Below are 25,805 nucleotides of genomic sequence, written 5' to 3' on the forward strand. Positions count from 1 at the left end.
AGAAAATAGAAAATTAAAGGAAATCAACACATTGTATAAAGCTAGTAAAACCTTAATAATATTAAGGTTAATATTGTGCAGACAAAAACAATACAAAAAAAAATTACGGCCTAAGCTCACTCATGAACGAAGATGAAAAAATCCTAAATAAAATGGCATCAAATAAAACTCAGAAGTATATTTTAAAATATACTTTATCCTAAGAATGCCAAGATGCTTCTACATTCATAATCTGTCAATTTAATGTGTCACATTTACAGATTATAAAAGGAAAGCTGGTATTACTATTTCAATAGAGAATGAAAAATAGTTCATAAAATTCAGTATTCATGTTGAACTCTACCTGCTGATGGCCTGTCTCCCCACCTGAGTACCAGCCTCATAGGTGTACTGTCTTCCAAACATTTCCACTGAGACGGCTCACAGGTTCGAACTGTCTTAAACCAGACCCGTATTCTTCATTTCTCCCCTAATTTTGTTAGGTCAATTATATTGACCTAATATTAAAAATAATTAGGCCGGGTGCGGTGGCTCACGCCTATAATCCCAGCACTTTGGGAGGCCGAGGCAGATGACCATCCTGGTCAACATGGTGAAACCCCGTCTCTACTAAAAATACAAAAATTAGCTGGGCATGGTGGCGCGTACCTGTAATCCCAGCTACTCAGGAGGCCGAGGCAGGAGAATTGCCTGAACCCAGGAGGCGGAGGTTGCGGTGAGCCGAGATCGCGCCATCACTCCAGCCTGGGTAACAAGAGAGAAACTCCGTCTCAAAAAACAATAATAATAGCACTATTATTTTCCCAGTCTCTGAGGCCTATGTTTTTTGTAAAATTTTATTTATAATAAAATACACATAACAGAATATATACCATTCAAAATCTGTTTTATTTTTTGAGATAGAGTCTCACTCTTGTCATCCAGGCTGGAGTGAGTGCAGTGGCATGATCTTGGCTCACTGCAACCTCCACCTCCTGGGTTCAAGTGATTCTCCTCCCTCAGCCTCCCAAGTAGCTGGGATTACAGGCACCCACCACCACGCACAGTGCACTCCTGACCTCATGTGATTTGCTTCTCTCAGCCTCCCACAGTGCTAGGATTACAGGTGTGAGCCACCGCGCCCAGCCAAATTAATTTGAAGTTTACAGTTTAGTAATGTTATAAGTACATTTTCATTGTTGCGCAACTGCAACTCTATGCTCATTTAATAATTCCCCATTTCTTCCTGTCCCTGCCCCTGGCAACTACCATATTCCACTTTAATTCTTTTGACTATTTTAGATACCTCATATAGATGAAATTGTGTGGTATTTTTCTTTCTGTGACTGACTTATTTCACTTTGCATAATGTCCTCAAGGTTTATATATATTGTTCATATTGCAGAGTTTCCTTTCTCATTTTTATTTCATTTTGTAGAGATGGGGTTTCGCTATGTTGCCAGGCCTGGCCTTGGACTCCTGGGCTCAAGTGATTCTCTTGCCTTGGTCTTCCAAAGTGCTGAGATTACAGGAATGAGCCACCCACATAGCCATAATTTCTTTTCTTTCTTTCTTTTTTTTTTTTTTTTTTAGACAGTCTCTCTCTGTCACCAGGCTGGAGTGCAGTGGCACCATCTTGGCTCACCGCAACCTCCCCCTCCCGGGTTCAAGCTATTCACCTACCTCAGCCTCCCGAGTAGCTGGGATTACAGCTGTCTGCCACCATGCCCAGCTAATTTTTGTATTTTTAGTAGAGACAGCGTTTCACAATGTTGGCCAGGCTAGTCTTGAACTCCTGACCTTGTGATCCGCCCACCTTGGCCTCCCATAGTGCTGGGATTACAGGCATGAGCCGCTGTACCCAACTCATAATTTCGTTTTTTAAGGCTGAATAGTAGGTTGGCCTGTTTTTTGGACAATAGACAGCTTGATAGGTGTGAGGTGGTATTTCATTGTGTTTTTTGTTTGTTTGTTTGTTTTTGAGACAGAGTCTTGCTCTGTTGCCCAGGCTGGAGTGCAGTGGCACCGTCTTGGCTCACTGCAACCTCTGCCTCCTGCGTTAAAGTGATTCTTGTGTCTCTGCCTCCTGAGTAGCTTGGATTACAGATACCTGTCACCACACCCAGCTAATTTTTGTATTTAATATTTTTAGTACAGATGGGGTTTCACCATGATGGCCAGGCTGGTCTCAAACTCCTAACCTAAAGTAATCTGCCTGCCTCAGCCTCCCAAAGTGCTGGGACTACAGATGTGAGCCACCTGCATCCGGCCTCATTGGAGTTTTGATTTGAATACCTTTTAATGTGCTTATTGACCATGTGTATGTTTTGTTTGGTGAAATGTCTGTTCAAATCCCTAGCCCACTTATTTATTTATTTATTTATTTAGAGACAGAGTCTCACTCTGTCGCTCAGGCTGAAGTGCAGTGGCATGGTCATAGCTCACTGAGGCCTTGACCTCCTGCTGGTCTCAAGTGATTCTCCCACCTCAGCCTCTGAAGTAGCTGGGACCACAGGTGTGTGCTACCATGTCCAGCTAATTTTTGTATTTTTTTGTTGAGACGGGGTTTCACCATGTTGCCCAGGCTGGTCTCAAACTCCCAAGGTCAAGCAATCCACCAACCTTGGCCTCCCAAAGTGCTGGAACAGAAGGTGTGAGCCACCACGCCTGACCTATTTTATTTTTTTCAGATGGAGTCTCACTCTGTCCCCGAGGGTGGAGTGCAGTGGCACAATCTCGGCTCACTGCAACCTCCGTCTCCCAGATTCAAGCAATTCCCCTGCCTCAGCCTCCTGAGTAGCTGGGACTACAGGCACATGCCACCACACCCAGAGAATTTTTTGTATTTTAGTAGAGATGAGGTGTCACCATGATGGCCAGGCTGGTCTCAAACTCCTAACCTAAAGTAATCTGCCTACCTCAGCCTCCCAAAGTGCTGGGATTACACACATGAGCCACTGCACCCAGCTTTAGTTTAATTTTGTAGATATGGGGGCTCTGTATGTTGACCAAGCTGCTCTTGAACTGCTGGCCTGAAGCAGTCCTCCTGTCTTGGCTTCCCAAAGTGCTAAGATAATAGGTGTGAGCCACTGCACCTGGCTCCTTTAGCCCATTTGTGTGTTTGGTTTTTTTTTTTTTTTTTTTTGAGACGGAGTCTTGCTCTGTCACCCAAGCTGGAGTGCAATGGCATGGTCTCAGCTCACTGCAACGTCCGCCTCCTGGATTCAAGCAATTCTCCTTGCCTCAGCCTCCTGAGTAGCTGGGATTATGGGTGTGCACCACTATGCCTGGCTAATTTCTGTATTTTTAGTAGAGACAGCATTTCACCATGTTAGCCAGGTTGGTCTTGAACTCCTGACCTCAGGTGATCTGCCCGCCTCAGCCTCCCAAAGTGCTGGGAATACAGGCATAAGCTCATGTCTGGCCCCGTTAGCCCATTTGTTAGTTGGGTTATTTGTTTTTTTGTTTTTTATTGAGTTTTATGTGTTTCTTTATTTTTATTTATTTATATTTTTTTCAGAGATGGGGTTTCACCAGGTTGGCCAGGCTGGTCTTGAACTCCTGACCTCAGGTGATCCACCCACCTCAGCCTCCCAAAGTGCTGGGATTACAGGTGTGAGCCACTGCGCCCAGCCTATGAATTTCTTATATATTTTGGATATTAACCCTTTATCAGATACATGGTTTGCAAATGTTTTCTCCTATTCCATAGGTTGCCTTTTCACTCTGTGATCGTTTCCTGTCAGAAGCTTTTTAGTTTGATGTAATTCCCTATGTCTATGTTTGCTTTTATTGCCTGTCCTTTTGGGATTGTATCCAAAAAGTCCTTGCTCGGACCAGTGTCACTGAGTTTTAGCCCAATGTTTTCTTCAAAACGTTTTACAGTTTTTTTGGTATTGTGTTTGTCTTTAACCCATTTTGAGTTTATTTATTTATTTTTTGAGATGGTGTCTTGCTCTGTCATCCAGACTGGAGTGCAGTGGTGCAATCTCAGCTCACTGCAACCTCCACCTTCCAGGTTCAAGCAATTCTCCTCCCTCAGCCTCCCCAGTAGCTGGGATTACAGGTGCCTATCACTGCACTGGCTAATGTTTGTATCTTTGGTGAGACAGGGTTTCACCATATTGGGCAGACTGGTTTCAAACTCCTGAACTTGTGATCCGCCTGCCTCAGCCTCCCAAAGTGCTGAGATTACAGGTGTAAGCCACCGCACCCAGCCTTGAGTTTATTTTTATATATGGTATAAAGAAGCAAGCAGTTTAATTCTTTTGCCTGTGGATATCCAGTTTTCTCAGCACCATTTGTTAAAGGCACTGTCCTTTCTGCAATGTGTATTATTGGCATTTTTGTTGAAGACAATTTGATTATATATGTGTAGATTTATACTAGGGCTCGGTATTCTGTTTCATTAACCATATGTCTTTGTCAGTTCCATACTATTTGGATTACTATACCTTTGCTATATATATTGAAATCAGGACATGTGAAGCCTCCTGCTTTGTTCTTTCTCAAGATTGCTTTGGCTATTCATGATCTTTTGTAAATTTTAGAATGTTTTTCTATTTCTGTGAATAATGCCATTGGGATTTTGATAGGGATTGCATTGAATCTGTAGATCACTTTGAACAGCACAAACTTTTTTTTTCATGGCAGTGAGTGAATGTTTGCTCTCAAGAAACTGGATTAATTATAACAGGAATGGATTAATTCCCATGAGAGTGTACACACACACACACACACACACACACACACATATATATAATGCACTTTAGGTTCTAGGGTACATGTGGAGAACATACAGGATTGTAGCATAGATACATACATGGCAATGTGGTTTGCTGCCTCCATCCCCATCACCTATATCTGGCATTTCTCCCCATGTTATCCCTCCCCAACTTCCTACCCCCCGCTATCCCTCCCCTTGTCCCCCCCAGCAGACCCCAGTGTGTGATGCTCCTCTCCCTGTGTCCATGTGTTCTCATTGTTCAACACCCACCTATGAGTGAGAACATTTGGTGTTTGATTTTCTGTTCTTGTGTCAGTTTGCTGAGAATGATGGTTTCCAGATTCATCCATGTCCCTACAAAGGGCATGAACTCATCGTTTTTGATTGCTGCATAGTATTCCATGGTGTATATGTGCCACATTTTCCCTGTCCAGTCCATCATTGATGGGCATTTTGGGTTGGTTCCAGGTGTTTGCTATTGTAAACAGTGCTGCAATGAATGTACATATGCCTTTTTCCTTATAATAGAACGATTTATAATCCTTTGGATATATACCCAGTAATGGGATTGCTGGGTCAAATGGAATTTCTATTTCTAGGTCCTTGAGGAATCTCCACACTGTCTTCTACAATGGTTGAACTAATTTACACTCCCACCAACAGTGTAAAAGTGTTCCTATTTCTCCACATCCTCCCCAGCATCTGTTGTCTCCAGATTTTTTAATGATCACCATTCTTTTTTTTTTTTTCTTTTGAGACAGAGTTTCGCTCTTGTTACCCAGGCTGGAGTGCAATGGCAGGATCTCAGCTTACCGCAACCTCTGCCACCTGGGTTCAGGCAATTCTCCTGCCTCAACCTCCTGAGTAGCTGGGATTACAGGCACACACCACCATGCCCAGCTAATTTTTTGTATTTTTAGTAGAGACGGGGTTTCACCATGTTGACCAGGATGGTCTCGATCTCTTGACCTCATGATCCACCCGCCTTGGCCTCCCAAAGTGCTGGGATTACAGGCTTGAGCCACCGTGCCCGGCAATGATCGCCATTCTAACTGGCATGAGATGGTATCTCAATGTAGTTTTGATTTGCATTTCTGTAATGACCAGTGATGATGAGCATTTTTTCATATGTTTCTTGGCCTCATAAATGTCTTCTTTTGAAAAGTGTCTGTTCATATCCTTTGCCCACTTTTGAATAGGTTTATTTTTTTCTTGTAAATCTGTTTTAGTTCTTAGTAGATTTTGGATATAAATCCTTTGTCAGATGGATAGATTGCAAAAATTTTTTCCAATTCTGTTGGTTGCCCGTTGACTCTAATGATTGTTTCTTTTGTTGTACAGAAGCTCTGGAGTTTAATTAGATCCCATTTGTCTATTTTGGCTTTTGTTGCCAATGCTTTTAGTGTTTTAGTCATGAAGTCTTTGCCTATACTCATGTCCTGAATGGTTTTGCCTAGGTTTTCTTCTAAGGTTTTTAAGGTGTTAGGTCTTATGTTTAAGTCTTTAACCCATCTGGAGTTAATTTTAGTGTAAGGTATCAGGAAGGGGTCCAGTTTCTGCTTTCTGCACATGGCTGGCCAGTTTTCCCAATACCATTTATTAAATAGGGAATCCTTTCCCCATTGCTTGTTTTTGTCAGGTTCATCAAAGATCAGATGGTTGTAGATGTGTGGTGTTGCCTCTGAGGCCGCTGTTCTGTACCATTGGTCTCTGTTTTTGTACCAGTACCATGCCCTTTTGATTACTGTAGCCTTGTAGTGTAGTTTGAAGCCGGGTAGCATGATGCCTCCAGCTTTGTTCTTTTTGCTTAGAATTGACTTGGCTATGCGGGCTCTCTTTTGGTTCCGTATGAAGTTTAAGGTGTTTTTTTTCCAGTTCTGTGAAGAGGGTCATAGGTAGTTTGATGGGGATAGCATTGAATCTGTAAATTACTTTGGGCAGTATGGCCATTTTCACAACATTGATTAGAGTGAGATTTTTAAGAAGAGGTTGTTAAATGTGAATTAGTTGGTAAGCCAGAAGTATATTGTTATTTTATGTTTATGTTATATTTGTAACCTGAATTTCACCTAGATGTTATTTTTACATGTTGATTCCTCTAGAGTGAATGATGTTGAGCATCTTATTGTGTGCTTTTTGGCCAGTTGTATATCTTTCTTTGTGTGTGCAGTATGAGTTAAATGTGAATTAGGTTAAGGTAGTTGATAGTGTCATTCAGATCTTCTGTATCTCTATTATTTATCAGTTATTGAGAGAGGTAATACATCTATAATTATTTATAGGGTACAAATTTGTTTTTCCTTTGTTTCCATTTTTGCTTCACATATTTTGAGGCTGTTAGTAGGCATGAGTGTATTTATATGGTCATAGCTGCCTGATATATTCATCTTCTTATTATGAAGTGTCCCTCTTTGCCTTTGGTGACCTTCTCTGTCCTAAAGTCAATTTTGTCTGATATGCACTTAGCCATTCTTTATACTTTCTTATGCTTACTCTTTCCAACTTTTAAACTTCAACCCATTTGTGTCTTTATGTTTAAAATGTGTTTTGTAGACAGCATGTGTGATAGGTTTTTGTTTTTTGTTTGTTTGTTTTTGAGATGGAGTCTCACTCTATTGTCCAGACTGCAATGCAGTGGCACAATCTCAGCTCACTGCATCCTCCACCTCCTGGATTCTTGTGCCTCAGCCTCCCGAGTAGCTAGGATTACAGGTGGCTAATTTTTGTATTTTTAGTAGAGATGGCATTTTGCCATGATGGCCATGACCTCAGGTGATCCACCCGCCTTGGCCTCCCAAAGTGCTGGGATTACAGCCACTGTGTCCAGCCAGCATTTTTTTTTGTAATGCAAGTCTGCTGAAAATTAATTCTTTCAGTTCCATTTATCTGAAAATGTCTTTGTTCACCTTGATTTTTTGGAGAGTAATTTTTCTGGATGGAATTTTGTGTTAACAGTTGTTTTTTCTCTTTTAGCACTTTGAGTATGTCACTCAGATTTTTGCTAGCTGCCGCTGTATCTGAAAAGTCAATCAATAATATCATCATAAGCCAGGCGCGGTGGCTCATGCCTGTAATCCCAGCACTTTGGGAGGCTGAGGTGGGCGGATCACCTGAGGTCAGGAGTTCAAGACCAGCCTGACCAATATGGTGAAACCTCATCTTTAAAAAAATAATAATTTTTTAAAGGAAAAAAAAATAATATTATTATATCATAATACATAATTTGTTTCCCCTCTCTTCTAGTGACTGTTTTCAATATTTTAAAGGCAGTTTTACCATCTAGTTTTTGATACTTCCATGTTATCAAAGATTTATCTGATGTGCCTAAAAAGTGCAATAAAAAAAAGATTTATCTGAGATTGATCTCATATGTTTCCTGCCCAGGCCTGAAATCATTCACATCTCCAAGCAGCCTTGGATCCTTTGATAGGGGAGTGACGTTGAGACACTAAAATCTGGGTGCTAGGGCACATGGTATTATTGCTTGTTCGCTGCATTTAGGCCTTTCCAGTGGACAGATTGAGGAAATACTGTTACTTATTTTAAAATAAATATAATTACTCTCATCTTAGAATGTGGAACAGGAAGGTGGCTAGAACTGTGTTCAATCTGTGGTTTTGACTTAACGCCTCAAATTTTACTTAAAAAGTACTATGATTTGTACTTAAAAAGTACTATGTCTGTGGCCACCTATACTTCATGTTGGAAAGCTAATCACCAATGCAATACTATTAGGAGGTGGGCCTTTGGGAGGTGATTTGTAAAAATACCCGTTATAGTAACTGAAAAAGGTAGGATTTCATGGCAGCTGTCTTTGCATAGTAGGGTTATGGATGACTTTCTTCTCATTTCTTTTCTGAGGCAAGGTCTGGCTCTGTCACCCAGGCTGGAGTGCAGTGGCATGATCTCAGCTCACTGTAACTTCTACCTCCTGGCCTCAAGCCATCCTCCCACCTTAGCCTCCTGAGTAACTGGGACTACAGGCATGCCACCACACCTGGCTAATTTTTAAATTCTTTTTGTAGAGATGGGGTTTTGCCACGTTTTCCAGGCTGGTCTTGAACTCCTGCGCTCAAGCAATCTGCCCCCACCTCAGCCCCCTGAGAATTACAGGTGTGAGCCACCATGCCCAGCTGATTTTCTTTCTACGTGTCTGTGCTTTCTCAATTTTATTTATGTATTTATTTATTTTTGAGACAGAGTCTCTGTTGCCCAGGCTGGAGTACAGTGGCATAATCATGGCTCACTGCAGCCTTGACCTCATGGGCTCAAGTGATCCTCCTACCTCAGGCTCCCAGGCAGTTGGGACTACAGGCACATGCCACCACGCCTGGCTAATTTTTGCATTTTTTGTAGAGATGAGGTTTCACACAGGAGTCTCAAACTCCTTGACTCAAGCCATCTACCTGCCTCAGCCTTCCAGAGTGCTGGGATTATAGGCATGAGCCTATAGGCATGAGACCATGCTTGGCCCTGTCTCAGTTTAAATAATGAGGATATCATATTTGGGGAATTATAAAAATAAATTTATTTTAAAAAATAGTGTACTTAAAAATTTTGAATTTGTAAGCAGAAAAGGATCCTTTGTTTCAGTTATATTTTGGGGATGATATATGAGATATCCAATAGGATAATGATCTATGTAATCAGAAAGAGTAGTATGTAAATCATGGGTGGGATATTAATATCTTAGAAACCAGTTACTGAGCATCTTTTAAATGTCAAGAAATTCATATATTCAACTTCAGTAATCATCACAATGTTGTAAATAGGTATTAATAATCATCTAAACTTTTATAGATACTAAATAACAGTAAAAATGGAGACAAAGGCCAGGCAAGTTGGTACATGTGTGTTATTCCAGTACCTTGGGAGGCTGAGGTGGGAGGATGGCTGGAGACCAGGAGTTTAAGGCCAGCCTGGCCAATATTGTGAGACCCTGTGTCTTGGAAAAATTTAAATTAGATAAGCATGGTGGTCTGGGCCTATTGTCTTAGCTATTTGGGAGGCTGAGACCAGCGGATTGCTTGAGCCCAGGAGTTCAAGGCTGTAGTAAGCTATGATCTTGTCACAGCACTCTAGGCAGCCTGAGTGACAGAGCTTCTTAAAAAAAACACACACACAATGTTAAAACAAGACAAAAGTTAAAACAAAGTCTAGCTTAGATTTCTGAAGTTTACACTCTGATAGTTTCTTGTGGTAGAAAGAAGTTTTAGAATTGGATTCCAGCTGGCTGACATAGTAAACTAAGCTGGGCAAAAGCATCAATAGCAGATAATAGCTCAGAAATGTAACCTAATCTGTCATGAGATTAGAATTAAAAAAAAAAAAAAAGAAGAATAGAATTGTAAACCTAGGCTGGGAGTGGTGGCTCACCCTTGTAATCCTAGCACTTTGGGAGGCTGAAATGGGGAGATCACTTGAGCTCAGGAGTTCAAGACCAGCCTAGGCAACATGGTAAACCCGTCTCTACAAAAAAATACAAAAAAAGCTGAATGTCGTGGCGTGCACCTGTAGTCTCAGCTATGCAGGAGGTGGGGGTGAGAGGATTGCTTGAGTCCAGGAGATCAAAGCCGCAGAGAGCAGTGATTGTGCCATTGCACTCCAGCCTGGGTGACAGACTCCACCTCCAAAATAAATAAATAAGAAATGTAAACCGAAAGAGTGATTAGAAGATGCCTTTAAAGTGAAAAGCAGAGGTTTCTTCCCTAATACTGTCCTACATTTTAGAAGAATGTCTTTTCATTAACATTCGGAGCTATCAAGTGAATCTGAGTGATATTCAGGTAGTATAAATAGGAAAAGACTAATGCATTGTGTTAATTGCTATTTAAGCATTACCACCTATGAGACCTTGTCTGTGGATAAACTGGGAGCTCTTTCAAGAAAGAACAACCAACATTCCATTGGTGTTGCTTAGTCTATGAAAATCATAGTCATCTAGCCCTTGCATGTTAAACCAATAATGAACCCAATATTAAACCAATAAACAATATCCCAATATTAACAATATTAACCCAATATTAAATACTATTAATATTAAACAATATTAACCAAATATTTAACCAATAAACAATGATCCTAGTGTTAAACCAATAATGAAGGAAACTAATACATGGGAAATTCATGCTTAATTTCAGTTAAATCCTGAAATTAGGTTGACACAAAACAACAACCAAAAACACTTGGTTTTAGCTGGTTGAATGTCAAAAGAAGGAGAAGAAAATAACTGTTTGTCCTTTGCTAAATGGATTCATCTAAGTTCAAGGGAAATGAGAGTTGACTAATAGTAGATACAATTCAATCAACCTTTTCTTTTATTTCGTTTTGTGTGTATGAAACTGAATGTAGCTCGGTCGCCTAAGCTGCAGTGGTGTGATCTTGGCTCACTGCAACCTCCACCTCCTGGGTTCAAGTGATTCTTGTGCCTCAGCCTCCCGAGTAGCTGGCATTACAGGCTCGCACCATGCCTTGCTAATTTAGTAGCTGGGATTACAGGCTCGCACCATGCCTTGCTAATTTTTGTATTTTTAGTAGAGACAGGGTTTCACCATGTTGGCCAGGCTGGTCTTGAACTCCTGACCTCAAGTGATCTGCCCACCTTGACCTCCCAAAGTTCTGGGATTACAGGTGAAAGCCACCATGTTGACCAGGATGGTCTCGATTTTTATTAGAATTTAAATAACAGGTAAATACTTGTTTCTCAAAATATACTTTGAATATTGGAAACAAGATTATAATTTAAAAAATCATACAAACGTTTTAGAATAAAATCTAAGAAGAAAAGAGTTTGATTAACCAAATAACAGCTTCCATTTTCACGATAAATTTTTATTTGGCATTTATACACATAAAATATATGTTTAACTGAATATTCTGTACAAACTCCAGGAGTATTCCAGATACAGAATTATGATTATAAAACAATCAAGGAAGTACGGGATTCAGTGCCAAAGTTACAATTGTGTATCTGTCACAATACTTACAGCCCATAAAATGTTCACATGAGAACTCTAATGTAGGCAATTAATTGCTAGAAGAATAAATGGTTTTCATTATATAGAAAATAGGAAGGGACACAATGCAAAATAAAGATACTAAAGTCTTCAGAATTTCTTTATGTTGTTGCTAGTAAGATGACAAAACATAAAGCTATGAGGATCCAGCCTCGTAAAATATTGATAGTCAGTATGCCTTGAGTGCTTGCGTGGAAGAAGTGCTCTGTCAGCCACTTTTGGTAGAAGGACGGCCCAAGATAGATACCAGGAAAACCTCTTCGACCACAGCCGTGTCCGTAACTGGTAATTCCCATTATAAAAAATCTTTTATATTCTGGTAAGTAGCACATTAATGGTCCACCACTATCACCCTGTCAAAAAAGTCCCAAAATAGGGTTTGTTACTTCTAGTATTCTTCAAGCAATAGTAACGCTGCAATAAAGTATTTACATCAAACATATATTTATATAGATACACATTTTCAAGAAACTCCCAACTTATAAAGATCAATAGATTTGGAGCTTAACCTGAGGTTCTGGGAAGATGGCGAAGGTCTCGGAGATTTACGATGTCACTTGGGAAGTATTTGGAGTCCTAAACCCAAGGGCCAAGCAGATGAGGAAAATACATGAATTTGAGTGAAAGACAATAGTGGCCTGCCTGCCTGACAATAGTGGCCTACCAGTGCCTGTGAAGAACTGAAATGCAAGATAAAATGAGAAAATGGAGAGAAGAAAACTCATGAGATACTGAGCAAATTGTGGAAGTTGGAGAAGAATTAATTAATGAATATGCTTCTAAGCTTGGAGATGCTATTTGGATGATATATGAACAGGTGATGATTGCTGCTCTAGACTACGGTCGGGATGACTTGGCACTGTTTTATCTTCAAGAGTTAAGACAGTTCCCTGGCAGTCACAGAGTCAAGCGATTAACAGGCATGAGATCTGAAGCCATGGAAAGACATGATGATGCTATCCAGCTATATGATAGGATTTTACAAGAAGATCCAACTAACACCGCTGCAAGAAAGCGTTAAGATTGCCGTTCGAAAAGCCCAGGGGAAAAACGTGGAGGCCGTTCGGGAACTGAATGAGCGTCTGGAACAATTTGTTGGAGACCAAGAAGCCTGGCATGAACTTGCAGAACATTATATCAATGAACATGACTATGCAAAAGCAGCCTTTTGTTTAGAGGAACTAATGATGACTAATCCACACAACCACTGTTGTCAGCAGTATGCTGAAGTTAAATATACCCAAGGTGGACTTGAAAACCTCGAACTTTCAAGAAAGTGTTGTGCGCAACAGAAATGTGAGAGCTTTGTTTGGGCTTCCTATGTTGGCAAGTCATATTGCTTCTAATCCAAAAGCAAGTGCAAAAACGAAAAAGGACAACATGAAATATGCTAGTTGGGCAGCTGGTCAAATGACAGAGCTTATCAGTTTGCAGGTCGAAGCAAGAAGGAAACCAAATATTTCCTTAATGCAGTCGAAGACATGTTGGAAAAATTACAGATCACCCAGTCTTAAGGTTTCAAAGACTCTTCGACATTAGATTTCACAACTGCACAATTGAACTTATTGGCCTGTAACTTACTTACTAAATGCCCAGTGCTATTTATATACTACAGTAATTCTCTGTTAAGAAGGCAGTTGTAAGGAATGTGTTTATATAAACGTAAAAATGCCTTTTACTGCTAAGTGGGAAGATGGGGGAAACCCATGGAAGAGCGATTTAAGACTTACTGATTGTACATCAGTTTCTTCATATCACACACACACACACACACACACACACACACTAATGCAGAATAACCTTGTTAAATAAGCCATGATGATTTATTTAAAAAAAAAAAGATTTTGAGTTTAATCTTCCAACTCAAACAGGAGGAATTCAGTTTTGCCCAGGTATTTGGAGGACTCATACAGCTGGGAGATAAATTTCCCATCTGCCTAGTTTTGAGCCAGAATACTATACATCAAAATGTTTAGATTTTTAAATACAATTACTCAGGAGAAATATAATTTTGGAAATGTGTAAAATATTGTAAAAGTTGTCTATTATTAGACTATTGCTTAATACTGTGTGTGGGAAGTGTCAATTTAAGATGTGTGAAGGATTCTTTTAGGCATGTGTGTGATTTGCTTGCCAGGGAGAGGAGTAAACTGGCATCTTGCCAGAGACGACATGTTTCTAAGTGTTGACATTGGCTAGTGCAGCAAAATGAGCATAAATGGTGACACCTCTCAGTAGTGTTATAAATGACAGGTCACTTTCATAGTCTACACAAAATTATGAGTGCACCCAAACACTGTTACTAAGGCCTGTCAATGCGCTCAGAACAACAAGGACACTGAGATAACGGTTTCCAAATCTCTGTATAAGGCAGGCATGGAATAATGATTTTTTTGATGATGAGGTTTGGCCTAGGAATGCAATGCAGTTGGACTGGATTCTTTACTACTTTACTCAGCAAGATTTTTAAGGAAAAGGACACAGGAAAGATAAAGTTTAGATTGCAGAAATGAGACTGCGTAGTAACAGGTGAGAGCACGGGGAAGTCAAGTGAAGGACTAGTAGATTTGGAAATAATGAAGAAAAGAGGAATAAAGGAAGAGTAAAAAAGCATGAGACAAAACAAAAAATAGATTAATTGTACTTCATAAAAAATTAACATTTATGCTGCAAATGATAACCTCAGAAAAGTGAAAAGCAGTCTACAGAATTGGAGAAAAACTTTGTACATTATATCTCTAGTAAGACATTTGTACCAGAATATATGAAAAACATTTACAACTCAGTGATAAAAAGACAACTCAATTTAAAAATGAGCAAGGGATTCAAATAGACATTCTGTAAAGAAGGCATATAAATGGCTAATAAATATTTGCAAAAATGCTCAACATCATTAGTCATTAAGGAAATACAAATTAAAACCACTGTGAGATACCACATCACACCCACAAGGATGGCTATAAAAAAGTAACAGGCTGGGCACAGTGGCTCACACCTGTAATCCCAGAACTTTGGGAGGCCAAGGTGAGCAGATCACTTGAGGTCAGGAGTTTGAGAGCAGCCTGGTCAACATGACGAAACCCTGTCTCTACTAAAAATACAAAAAATTAGCTAGGCGTGGTGACGTGTGCCTGTAATTCCAGCTACCTAGGAGGCTGAGGCATGAGAATGGCTTGAACCTGGGAGGCAGAGGTTGCAGTGAACAGAGATTGCATCACTGCACTTTAGCCTGGGTAACAAAGTGAGACTATCCCCCTAAAAAAAAAAAATTGCACTGTACACTTTTAACTAGGTGAATTTTATCTCAAAGTTAATGATTAAAAAAAAGGAGTCAAGGTAAATTCTGCCTGAGGTTAACCTGATGATAGTAGAAACCAAGGAATCGGGAACCAAGAAGATTTGGATTATTGAAATATTTAAAAGGAAGAAAAAATAATTTAGTATTTTTAGGCCTGATAATTAAGACCACCAGAAAGTTATCAAAGGCCTTGTTTGACAAGTTCCCTTCTGGCTTCAGAAAATATTTTAAAGGAAAACTATTTGATCTTACCCTGCAAGTATCAAAAGCCCCATCTTCATCACCTGCGCAAAATGAAGTGTTGGGAATTATCCCCCCATAACTCCTCTCAGAATTACATGTCTCTCGAGAAATATAATGCACTTGCGCATCTTGTAAAATATCTGTAGCATTACCTGTTAACAAAAAATACCAGTAAGTTATTTTGGAGCACACACAGTTTTACAGTGATTTAAAATGTTAGTCTTTTATAGGTTTTTTTTCCCAAGGTGACTGATTCAATAATTACGTATGAATATGTATGTATGCCTAGGAAGACTGTAGAAGAATGTTTACCTACATGTTTGTTTTTGAGATAGGGTCTCACTCTATTGCCCAGGCTGGAGTACAATAATGTGATCTTGGCTCACTGCAACCTCTGTCTCCTGGGTTCAAGCAATTCTTGTGCCTCAGCTTTCCGAGTAACTGGGATTACAAGTGCGCACCACCATGCCTAGCTAATTTTTTTCTTTTTTTTGAGATAGTGTCTCACTCTGTTGCCCAGGCTGCAGTGCAGTGGCATGATCTCAGTTCACTGCAACCTCTGCCTCTCAGAATCAAGTGATCCTCCTGCTCAGCCTCCCGAGTAGCTAGATTACAGGCACTCACCACCATGACCGACAAATTTTTGTATTTTTAGTAGAGATGGGGTTTCACCATGTTGGCCAGGCTGTTCTCAAATTCCTGACTTCAAGTGATCCACCCACCTTGGCCTCCCAAAGCGCTGAATTACAGGCATGAGCCACCACACCCAGCCCAGCCATTCTTGAACTCCTGGGCCCAAGCGATTCTCCTGCCTTGGCCTCTCAAAGTATTGGGATTACAGGTATGAACCACCACACCTGGCTGACTTCTCATTTTAAGCCACCCTTGAATTCCTGAGATAAATCTAATTTGGTTATGATTAATTCTATTATTTTTTTGAGTCAGGGTCCTGCTCTGTTGCCTAGGCTGGTGCTTAGTGCAGTGGCACAATCATAGGCTGCTGTAGCCTCAACCTCCTGGGCTTATGTGATCCTTCTGCCTCAGCCTCTTGAGTAGCTAGGAATACAGGTGTGAACCAGTATGCATAGATAATTTTTTAGTGTTGTTGTTTTGTTTTGTTTTGTTTTGGTAGAAACAGTGTCTCAGTATGTTGTTCAGGCTGGTCTTGAACTCCTGGCCTCAATTTGGCCTCCCAAAGTGCTGAGATGACAGATGTAAGCCACTGTACCTGACCATCAATTCTATAATATACTTTATAGATTTATTGTGTCGTTAATAATTTGTTTGGAATGCCTGCCTTTATGATATTGGGCTTTCTTATACTATGATTAGAATTTGGCATCAAGAATATTATTATTATCATACACTGAATTATTGGAGTGTATTCTTTCTTTTTGGATCCTTTGGAAGCATATGTATAGGATTTAAATAATCTGCCTCTGATATTATGGTAGAACTCACTTGTTCTGAGTTGTGGTTTTGGTTTTTAATTTTTGAAAAAATCTAATTACTGATTAAATTCCTTTACACTCTATAGGACTACAGAGGATTTCCATTTCTTGTTGGTCAGTTTTGGTTAATTACCGTTTTCATATTTTGTCAATTTATTCATTTCAGTTTTGGTTATTTACAAAGCAATTTATTAATTTTGTCTAAGTACTAAAACTACAGCATACCTCTTTTTTTTAAATGGAGTCTCACTCTGTCACCTAAGCTGGAGTGCAGTGGCATGATCTCAGCTCACTGCAGCCTTCACCTCCCGAATTTGAGAGATTCTACTGTCTCAGCCTCTGGAGTAGCTGGGACTATGGGCACACACCACCACACTTAGCTAATTTTTGTGTTTTTAGTAGATGGGGTGTCACCATATTAACCACGATGGTCTCAAACTCCTGACCTCATGATCAAACCATCTTGGCCTCCCAAAGTGCTGGGATTACAGGCATGAGCCACTGCGCCTGGCCTACAGCATAACATTTTAAAAAGTATTGTGCTATATGTTAGTTGATAAAATTAATTTGTATTTGTGCCTTCTTTCCTTTTGTCACCAATCTTACCAGTGGTTTTTTGTTTTTTCAAAAAACTTGATTTTGGCTTGTTGGTTTTCTCTATCTTTATTTTCTATTCATTAATTGCTGAGCTTACCTTTCTTTCTTTCTTTCTTTCTTTCTTTCTTTCTTTCTTTCTTTCTTTCTTTCCTTTCTTTCTTTCTGCTTTCTATGGGTTTTCTGTAATTTTCTTTCTTTTTTGTCTCCCTCCATAGTAGCTGAAACTACAGACATGTACTACCATACCTGGCTATAATATTCTTTTGTTTTGTTTTGTTTTTTGAGATGGAAGCTTGCTCTTTTACCCAGCCTGGAGTGCAGTGGGGTGATCTCAGCTCACTGCAACGTCCTCCTCCCGGGTTCAAGAAATTCTCCTGTCTCAGCCTCCCGAGTAGCTGGGATTACAGGCGCCTGCCACTGTGCCCAGCTAATTTTTGTATTTTTAGTAGAGATGGGCTTTCACCATGTTAGTCAGGCTGGTCTCAAACTCCTGACCTCATGATCCGCCCACCTCATCTTCCCAAAGTGCTGGGATTACAGGTGTGAGCCACCATGCCTGGCCTCTTTTTTTTTTTTTTTTTCTTTTCTTGAGATACAGAGTCTTGCTCTGCTGCCCAAGCAATTCTCCCACGCTGGTCTCCCAAAATTTAGGATGTGAGCCACTGTGCTTGGCCACTGCAATGTTTATTTAGACTTTTAAAAAGTTAGACTTTAAATTCATAGTGTTCAGACTTTATTCTTCAATATTTGGTCAAATATTTGCTCTTCCATATATGATTCAAGCTAAATATATATATTTCTAAAACTTTAAATTTTATGTTTTACCTCTGTTTCGGGTCTCAAGTTTTGCTATGTAGCATATACATTATTGTCCAATTCTAAGTATTTAAAATTATTATGATTTCCTCTGTGACATATGAGTTATTTAGTAGTATGTGTTAATTCTCCAAATGTGTGATGTTAAAAAATGTACCCTTTTGTCATTTTTTACAGCATTATTAGGGTGTAATTTTCATAACATAAATATCACACATTTTAAGAATGCAGATGAATGAATCCTGGTAAATTTACAGCAGCACCACAATCAATCCAGTTTTAGAGTATTTTCTTCACCTCACAGAGTCCTCCTGTGCCCACTTGTAATCAGTTCCCAGCTGCAGCTTCACGCTTAAGAAATGAGCATACCTGTTTCTTAAGCTCTTGAAGAGCATACATGTTTACATTTTGGTAAAGTCCAATTTGTTTTTGTTTTTATTAATGGTTGTGCTTTTGGTGTCCTAAGAAATCATTGCCTAACCCAATGACTCAAAGACTTTCTCTTAGCTTTTTTGTAGAAGTCTTTTTTTTTTTTTTTTGAGATGGAGTTTCGCTCTTGTTACCCAGCCTGGAGTGCAATGGCATAATCTCCGATCACTGCAACCTCCGCCTCCTGGGTTCGGGCAATTCTCCTGCCTCAGCCTCCTGAGTAGCTGGGATTACAGGCACGTGCCACCATGCCCAGCTAATTTTTTGTTTTTTTTTAGTAGAGACGGGGTTTCACCATGTTGACCAGGATGGTCTCGATCTCTTGACCTCGTGATCCACCCGCCTCGGCCTCCCAAAGTGCTGGGATTACAGGCGTGAGCCACCGCGCCCGGCCCAGAAATCTTATAATTTTAGCTCTTATACTTAGTTCTGTGCTCCATTTCAAGTTAATTATTTCTCTGAGTCTCTTTATGCTGCTAAAATATATCACAGACTGCTTATAAACAGTTGCTTAATAAACAATAGAAATATATCTCTCACAGTTCTGGATGCTGAAGCTGAAGATCAAGGCACTGGCAGATTCAGTGTCTGATTAGGGCCATTTCTAGTTCAAAAATTATGACTTCTAGCTGTATCCTTACATGGTGGGAGGACAAGGCAGCTCTTCAGGGCCTCATTTATAGGGGCACTAATCTCACTGATGAGAGCTCTGCCCTCCTAAAAGGCCCTACCTCCTAATATCATCACTTTGGGGGTTAGGATTTCAACATATGAATTTTGGATGGACACAAACATTCAGACTGTATTACTACTGAATACAGTATGGGGCAAAGCTCTGAGGGTTTTCTTTCGTGGCATATGGATATCCAGTTGTCCCAGCATCATTTGTTGAAAAGACTATTTGTTTTTCATCGCATTGCCTTGGCACTGTCGTGAAAATCAATTGACCGTAAATATAGAGTTTTTTTCCCCTCCATATTGTGCTCTATTAATCTACAGATTGATCTTTTAAAAATTACATTTTTTTTTTTTTTTTAGAGATAGACTCATTGTGTCACCCAAGGCTGGAGTGCAGTGGCATGATCATGGCTCACTACAGCCTCAAACTCTTGGGCTTAAGTGATCTTCCTGCCTCAACCTTCTGAGTAGCTGCACGTCACCACACCTGGTTTATTTTTATTTTTGCAGAGATGGGGGCTCACTGTATTGCATAGGCTGGTCTTTAAATTCCTGGCCTCCAGCAATTCTCCTGATTTGGTCTCCCAAAATGTTGGGATTACAGGCATGAGCCACCACTCCCAGCCCCTACAGGTCTGTCTTTATACCAATGTGTTGATTGCTGTAGTTTTATAATATGTTTTGAAATCAGATAGTGTAACTCATTCAGCGCCCATATACTGAGGATAGTATCTCCAAATTAGTTTTTTAGCACTTGGCCCTCTCCCTCTCAACCTTTTTTTTTTTTTTTTTTTTTTTGAGACAGAGTTTTGCTCTTGTTGCCCAGGCTGGAGTGCAATGGCATAATCTCAGATCACTGCAACCTCTGCCTCCTGGATTCAAGCCATTCTCCTGCCTCAGCCTCCCAAATAGCTGGGATTACAGGCACGTGCCACCACGCCTGGCTAATTTTGTTATTTTAGTAGAGTTTCTATTTAATAGGTTTCTCCATGTTGGTCAGGCTGGTCTCGAACTCCCAAGCTCAAGTGATTCGCCCACATTGGACTCCCAAAGTGTTGGGATTACAGGCGTGAGCCACCGCACCTGGCCCCCATCCTTTTCTAGTAGACCCTGGTGCCTATTGTTACCACCTTTATGTTCATGAGCACCCACTAATTAGCTCCCACTTTTAAGTGAGAACATGCAGTATTTGGTTTTCTGTTCCAGTGTTAATTCACTCAGGATAATGGCCTCTAGCTCCATCCATGCTGCTGCAGAGGACATGATTCTGTTTTTTTTTATGGCTATACAGTATTCCATGGTGTATATGTACCACAGTTTCTTTATCCAGTCCACTGTTGATGGGCACCTCAGTTGACTATGTCTTTGCTATTGCCAATAATGCTGGGATGAACGTAGGAGTGCATGCGTCTTTTTGGTAGAATGACTTATACTCCTTTGGATACATACCCAGTAATAGGATTGCTGGGTCCAATGGTGATTTTGTTTTAAGTTCTTTGAGAAGTTTCCAAACTGCTTTCCATAGAGCTGAACTAATTTTATTCCTATCAGCAGTGTATAAGCATTCCTTTTTCTCTGCAGCCTTGGCAGTATGTGATTTTTGGCTTTTTTTTAACAACAGCCATTCTGATAGGTGTGAGATAGTATTTCTTTTTGGTTTTGATTTGCATTTCTCTGATGATTAGTGATGTTGAGCATATTTTCATATGTTTGTTGTTGGCCGCTTGTATGTCTTTTGAGAAGTATCTGTTCATGTCTTTTGCCCATGTTTTAATGGGGTTAACTGGTTTTTGGCTTGTTCAATTGTTTAATTCCTTATAGACTGTGGACATTAGACCTTTGTAAGATCCATAGTTTGCAAGCATTTTCTCTCATTCCGCGGGTTATCTGTTTCTTCTGTTGATAGTTTGCAGAAGTTTTTCAGTTTCATTAGATTCCACTTGTCAATTTTTATTTTTGTTGCAATTGCTTTTGAGGACTTAGTAATAAATTCTTTCCCAAGGCCAATGTCCAAAATTGTTTTATGGGTTTTCTTCTAGGATTTTTACAGCTTGAGGCCTTCCATTTAAGTCTTTAACCCATCTAGAGTTAGTTTTTGCATATGGTGATAGGATAGGGTTCCGGTTTCACTCTTCTGCATATGGCTAGCCAGCTATCCCAGCATCATTTATTGAATAGGAAGTTCTTTCCCCATTGATTTTGTCAAAGATCAGATGGTGTGTGGCTTTATTTCTGGCACTGTTACAAAAACAGACAAAGACCAATAGGACTTTTTGGTAGAATGATTTATATTCCGTTGGATACACACCCAGTAATAGGATTGCTGGGTCAAACCAGTAGGACTATGTGTCTGTTTTTGTAACAATACCATGCTGTTTTGGTTACTGTAGGTTTTTTTTATTTTTTTGAGATGGAGTCTTGCTCTATTGCCCAGGCTGGTGTACATTGGCATGATCTCAGCTCACTGCAAGCTTCCCCTCTCAGGTTCAATTGATTCTCCTGCCTCAACCTCCCAAATAGCTAGGATTGCAGGTGTGTGCCACCATGCCCTGCTAATTTTTGTATTTTTAGCAGAGACGTGGTTGGGACCATATTGGCCAGGCTGATCTCGAACTCCTGACCACAAGTGATCTGCCCATCTTGGCCTCCCAAAGTGCTGGGATTATAGCAGGAGCCACCACGCCTGGCGTTACTGTAGTCTTATAGTTTGAAGTTCGGTAATGTGATGCTTCCAGCTTTGTTCTTTGTGCTTAAGATTGCCTTGGCTATTTGGGCTCTTTTTGGGTTCCATATAAATTTCGGAACAGTTTTTTTCTAGTCCTGTGAAAACTGACATTGTAGCTTGATAGGAATATCATTAAATAGATTGATTTGGGCGGTATGGACATTTTAATGATACTGATTTTTCCTGTCTATGAACATGGAATGTTTTCCCATCATTTGTTTGTATCATTTATGATTTTTTTCAGCACTGTTTTGTAGTTCTCCTTATAGAAATTTTTCACTTCCTCGGTTAGATGTATTCCTATGAAGTGTGTGTGTGTGTGTGTGTGGCTATTGTAAATAAAATCGCATTCTTGATTTGCCTCTCAACTTGAATATTATTGATGTATAGAAATGCTCCTGATTTTTGTACATTGATTTAGTATCCTGGAACTTTACTGAAGTCATTTATCAGTTCCAGGAGCCTTTTGGTGGAGTCTTCAGGGTTTTCTAGGCATAGAATCATACCATCAGTGAAGAGAGATACTTTGCGTTTTTTTCCTATTTGGGTACCTTTTATTTCTTTCTCTTGCCTGATTGCTGTGGCTAGGACTTCCTGCTGCTATTTCTTTTGATGATTTTTAAACTTAGAGTGGTGTTGGATTTTATCAAATATATTTTCCACATCATTGGCAGTGATCTTGTCATTTTAATCTTTTATTACTATAGGTTTTATATTATTTTATTGATTTTCAGATATAAAACCAAACTTGCATTTTTGGAAGAAATTCCACTAGGTAGTGTGTATAATCCTTTTATATGTTGCTGTGTTCAGTTTGCTAACATGTTGTTGATGATTTTTGAGTCTTTATTCATGAAAGCTGTTTCTCTGTAGTTTTCTTGTAATGTCTTTCGTTTGGTGTCAGGATAATAATACTAGGCTTACATAATTATCTGGGAAATACTCCCTTCTCCTCTATTTTCTGAGTGCATAATATTAGAACTGTCTCTTCCTTAAATATTTGAGACATTTCACCTGTGAAGTCATATGGGCTTGGCTGCTTTAATGGACAGATTTAAAATTACCACTGATATTTATATGCTTGGTATGGGTCTACTCAGATATTCTTTTCTTCTTTAACCAGTTATCGTAATTTTTTTCCTTTTAGGAATTTATTGCTGTTACTAAACTTTGACCATTTATGTGTAACAAATATAATGTTGATCAGTTAAATACTTCTCCTGAATAATACAGGGACCTGAAACCACTTTAACTCTGGTCACCCCTCCTGAAAGACCTGCTTTCCTCCCACAACTTAGACATTGTTTTTGATGCTAAGGTTTCTGTCTTGCCACTATTGACATTTTAGGCCAAACAGTTCTTTGTGTGGGAGGTGGGAAACTATGCTGTGCACTGAAGGATGCTGAGCAGATGCCAGTAGTAAACTTATCCTTTTGCCCAGTTTTAACAACCAAAATTTTCTCCAGATATGTTACCAAATATTCCTTAGGGGCAAAATTATGCCCAAGTGAGGACCACTGTTGTGCAAATGTTTATTTACATTTGCCTATGTACTACCCATGTCTTTTTCTGTTCCTTCTTCATATTATACCTCCCTTTTAGCATCATTTACTTTCTTTCTGATATTTCTTTTACTTCCTTGGTGAAGGACTGTTGGTAGTAAATTCACTTTTTGTTCACAGATATTCGCCAATGATAGTTTTGCCTGATACACAATTGTAGGTTCATAGTTATTTTCTCTCAGCATTTTGAAGGTGATATTTCATTGTCTTCTGGCTTTATTATTTTATTAATTTTTCCATAGGTTATTGGGATATAGGTGGTGTCTGGCTACAAGAGTGAATTTTTTAGTGGTGATATGTGAGATTTTGGTGCAACCATCACCTGAGCAGTATATGCTGCACCCTGTTCATAGACTTCTATCCCTCGTCCCTCTCTCACTCTTCCCCCTAAGTCCCCAAAGTCCATTGTGTCATTCTTATGCCTTTGCATCCTCATAGCTTAGCTCCCACATATCAGCGAGAATACACAATGATTGGTTTTCCATTCCTGAGTTACTTCATTTAGAATAATAGTCTCCAGTCTCATCCAGGTCGCTGCAAATGCCATTAATTTCTTTCTTTTCTTTCCTCTCTCTCTTTTTTTTTTTTTTTTCACTGTCACCCAGGCTGGAATGCAGACAGTGGCACAATCTCAGCTCACTGCAACCTCCGCCTCCCGAGTTCAAGCAATTCTCCTGCCCCAACCTCCTGAGTATCTGGGATTACAGATGCCTGCCACCACACCTGACTAATTTTTTGTATTTTTAGTAGAGACAGGGTTTCACTATGTCGGCCAGGCTGGTCTCAAATTTCTGACCTTGTGATCCGCCCACCTTGGCCTCCCAAAGTGCTGGGATTACAGGTGTGAGCCACCATGCTAGCCTACTTTGAGTTCAAGGAATCTCCACAGTTTTCCATGGTGGCTGTACTAGTTTACATTCCTACCAGCAGTGTAGAAGTGTTCCCTCATCACTACATCCTTGTCAACGTCTACTGTTTTTTTTGATTTTTTGATATGACCATTCTTGCAGGAGTAAGGTGGTATCTCATTGTGGTTTTGATTTACATTTCCCTGATATTAGTGAGCATTTTTTCATATGTTTGTTGGCCATTTGTATATCTTCTTTTGAGAATTGTCTATCTATTCATGTCCTTAGCCCACTTTCTGATGGGACTGGTTTTTTTTCTTGCTGATTTGTTTGAGTTTTTTGCAGATTCTGGATACTAGTCCTTTGTCAGATGAATAGATTGTGAAGATTTTCTCCCACTCTGTGGGTTGTCTGTTTACTCTGCTGACTGTCCCTTTTGCCGTGCAAAAGCTCTTTAATTAAGTCCCAGCTATTTGTCTTTATTTTTATTGCATTTTATTTTGGTTTCTTGGTCATGAAATTTTTGCCTAAGGCAATGTCTAGAAGGATTTTTCCAGTGTTATCTTCTAGAATTTTTATACTTTCATGTCTTATATTTAAGTCTTTAATCCATTTTGAGTTGAGTTTTGTATAAGGTGAGCAAAGAGAATCCAGTTTCATTCTCTTACATGAGGCTGGCCAATTATCCCAGCACCATTTGTTGAAAAGGGTGTCCTTTCCCCATTTTACGTTTCTGTTTGCTTTTGTTGAAGATCAGTTAGGTTTATTTCTGGGTTCTCTCTTCTGTTCCATTGGTCTGTGTGCCAATTTTTATACCAGTACCATGCTGTTTTGGTGGTAATGGCCTTATAGTTTGAAATCAGGTAGTGTGATGCCTCCAGATTTGTTCTTTTTGCTTAGTCTTGCTTTGGCTATGTGGGCTCTTTTTTGCTTCCATATGAATTTTAGAATTGTTTTTTCTATTCTGTGAAGAATGATGATGGTATTTTGATGGAGATTGCATTTAATTTGTAGATTGCTTTTGGCAGTATGGTCATTTTCACAATATTGATTCTACCCATCCATGAGCATGGGATGTGTTTCCATTTGTTTGTGTCATCTATGATTTCTTTCAGCTGTGTTTTGTAGTTTTCCCTGTAGAGGTCTTTTGCCTCCTTTGTTAGATATATTCTTAAGTGGGTTTTTTTGTTTGTTTGTTTCGTTTTGTTTTGCAGCTATTGTAAAAAGGGTTGAGTTAGGCCAGGCGCAGTGGCTCAAGCCTGTAATCCCAGCACTTTGGGAGGCCGAGGCGGGTGGATCACAATGTCAAGAGATCGAGACCATCCTGGTCAACATAGTGAAATCCCGTCTCTACTAAAAATGCAAAAAATTAGCTGGGCATGGAGGCGTGTGCCTGTAATCCCAGCTACTCAGGAGGCTGAGGTAGGAGAATTGCCT

At 39.7% G+C, this 25,805-nt stretch overlaps 2 protein-coding genes and 1 pseudogene across 4 annotated transcripts in view; 2 read left to right on the plus strand and 1 right to left on the minus strand.

Annotated features, from left to right (window-relative positions):
* Positions 1–25,805, plus strand: part of LOC100399071 (natural resistance-associated macrophage protein 2) — a 130,867-nt gene that overhangs the window by 94,808 nt on the left and 10,254 nt on the right. The window lies entirely within an intron of this gene.
* The window catches only part of TMPRSS12 (transmembrane serine protease 12), a 40,596-nt gene continuing 26,256 nt past the window's right edge, over positions 11,466–25,805 (minus strand). The window contains exons 4-5 of one of the 2 annotated variants that reach the window (XM_002752417.7): positions 15,272–15,414; positions 11,466–12,074 (exon numbers count right to left, since the gene is read on the minus strand). In XM_002752417.7, the coding sequence (XP_002752463.4) occupies positions 11,823–12,074; positions 15,272–15,414 (395 nt within the window). In that variant the 3' untranslated portion in view covers positions 11,466–11,822. The remainder of the gene's footprint in view (positions 12,075–15,271; positions 15,415–25,805) is intronic. The other variant, XM_035256781.3, reaches the window with a different exon arrangement.
* Positions 12,241–13,310, plus strand: LOC100407678 (ER membrane protein complex subunit 2 pseudogene; annotated as a pseudogene).

This window comes from Callithrix jacchus, chromosome 9, assembly GCF_049354715.1.
Source record: "Callithrix jacchus isolate 240 chromosome 9, calJac240_pri, whole genome shotgun sequence".
NCBI lineage: Eukaryota > Metazoa > Chordata > Mammalia > Primates > Cebidae > Callithrix > Callithrix jacchus.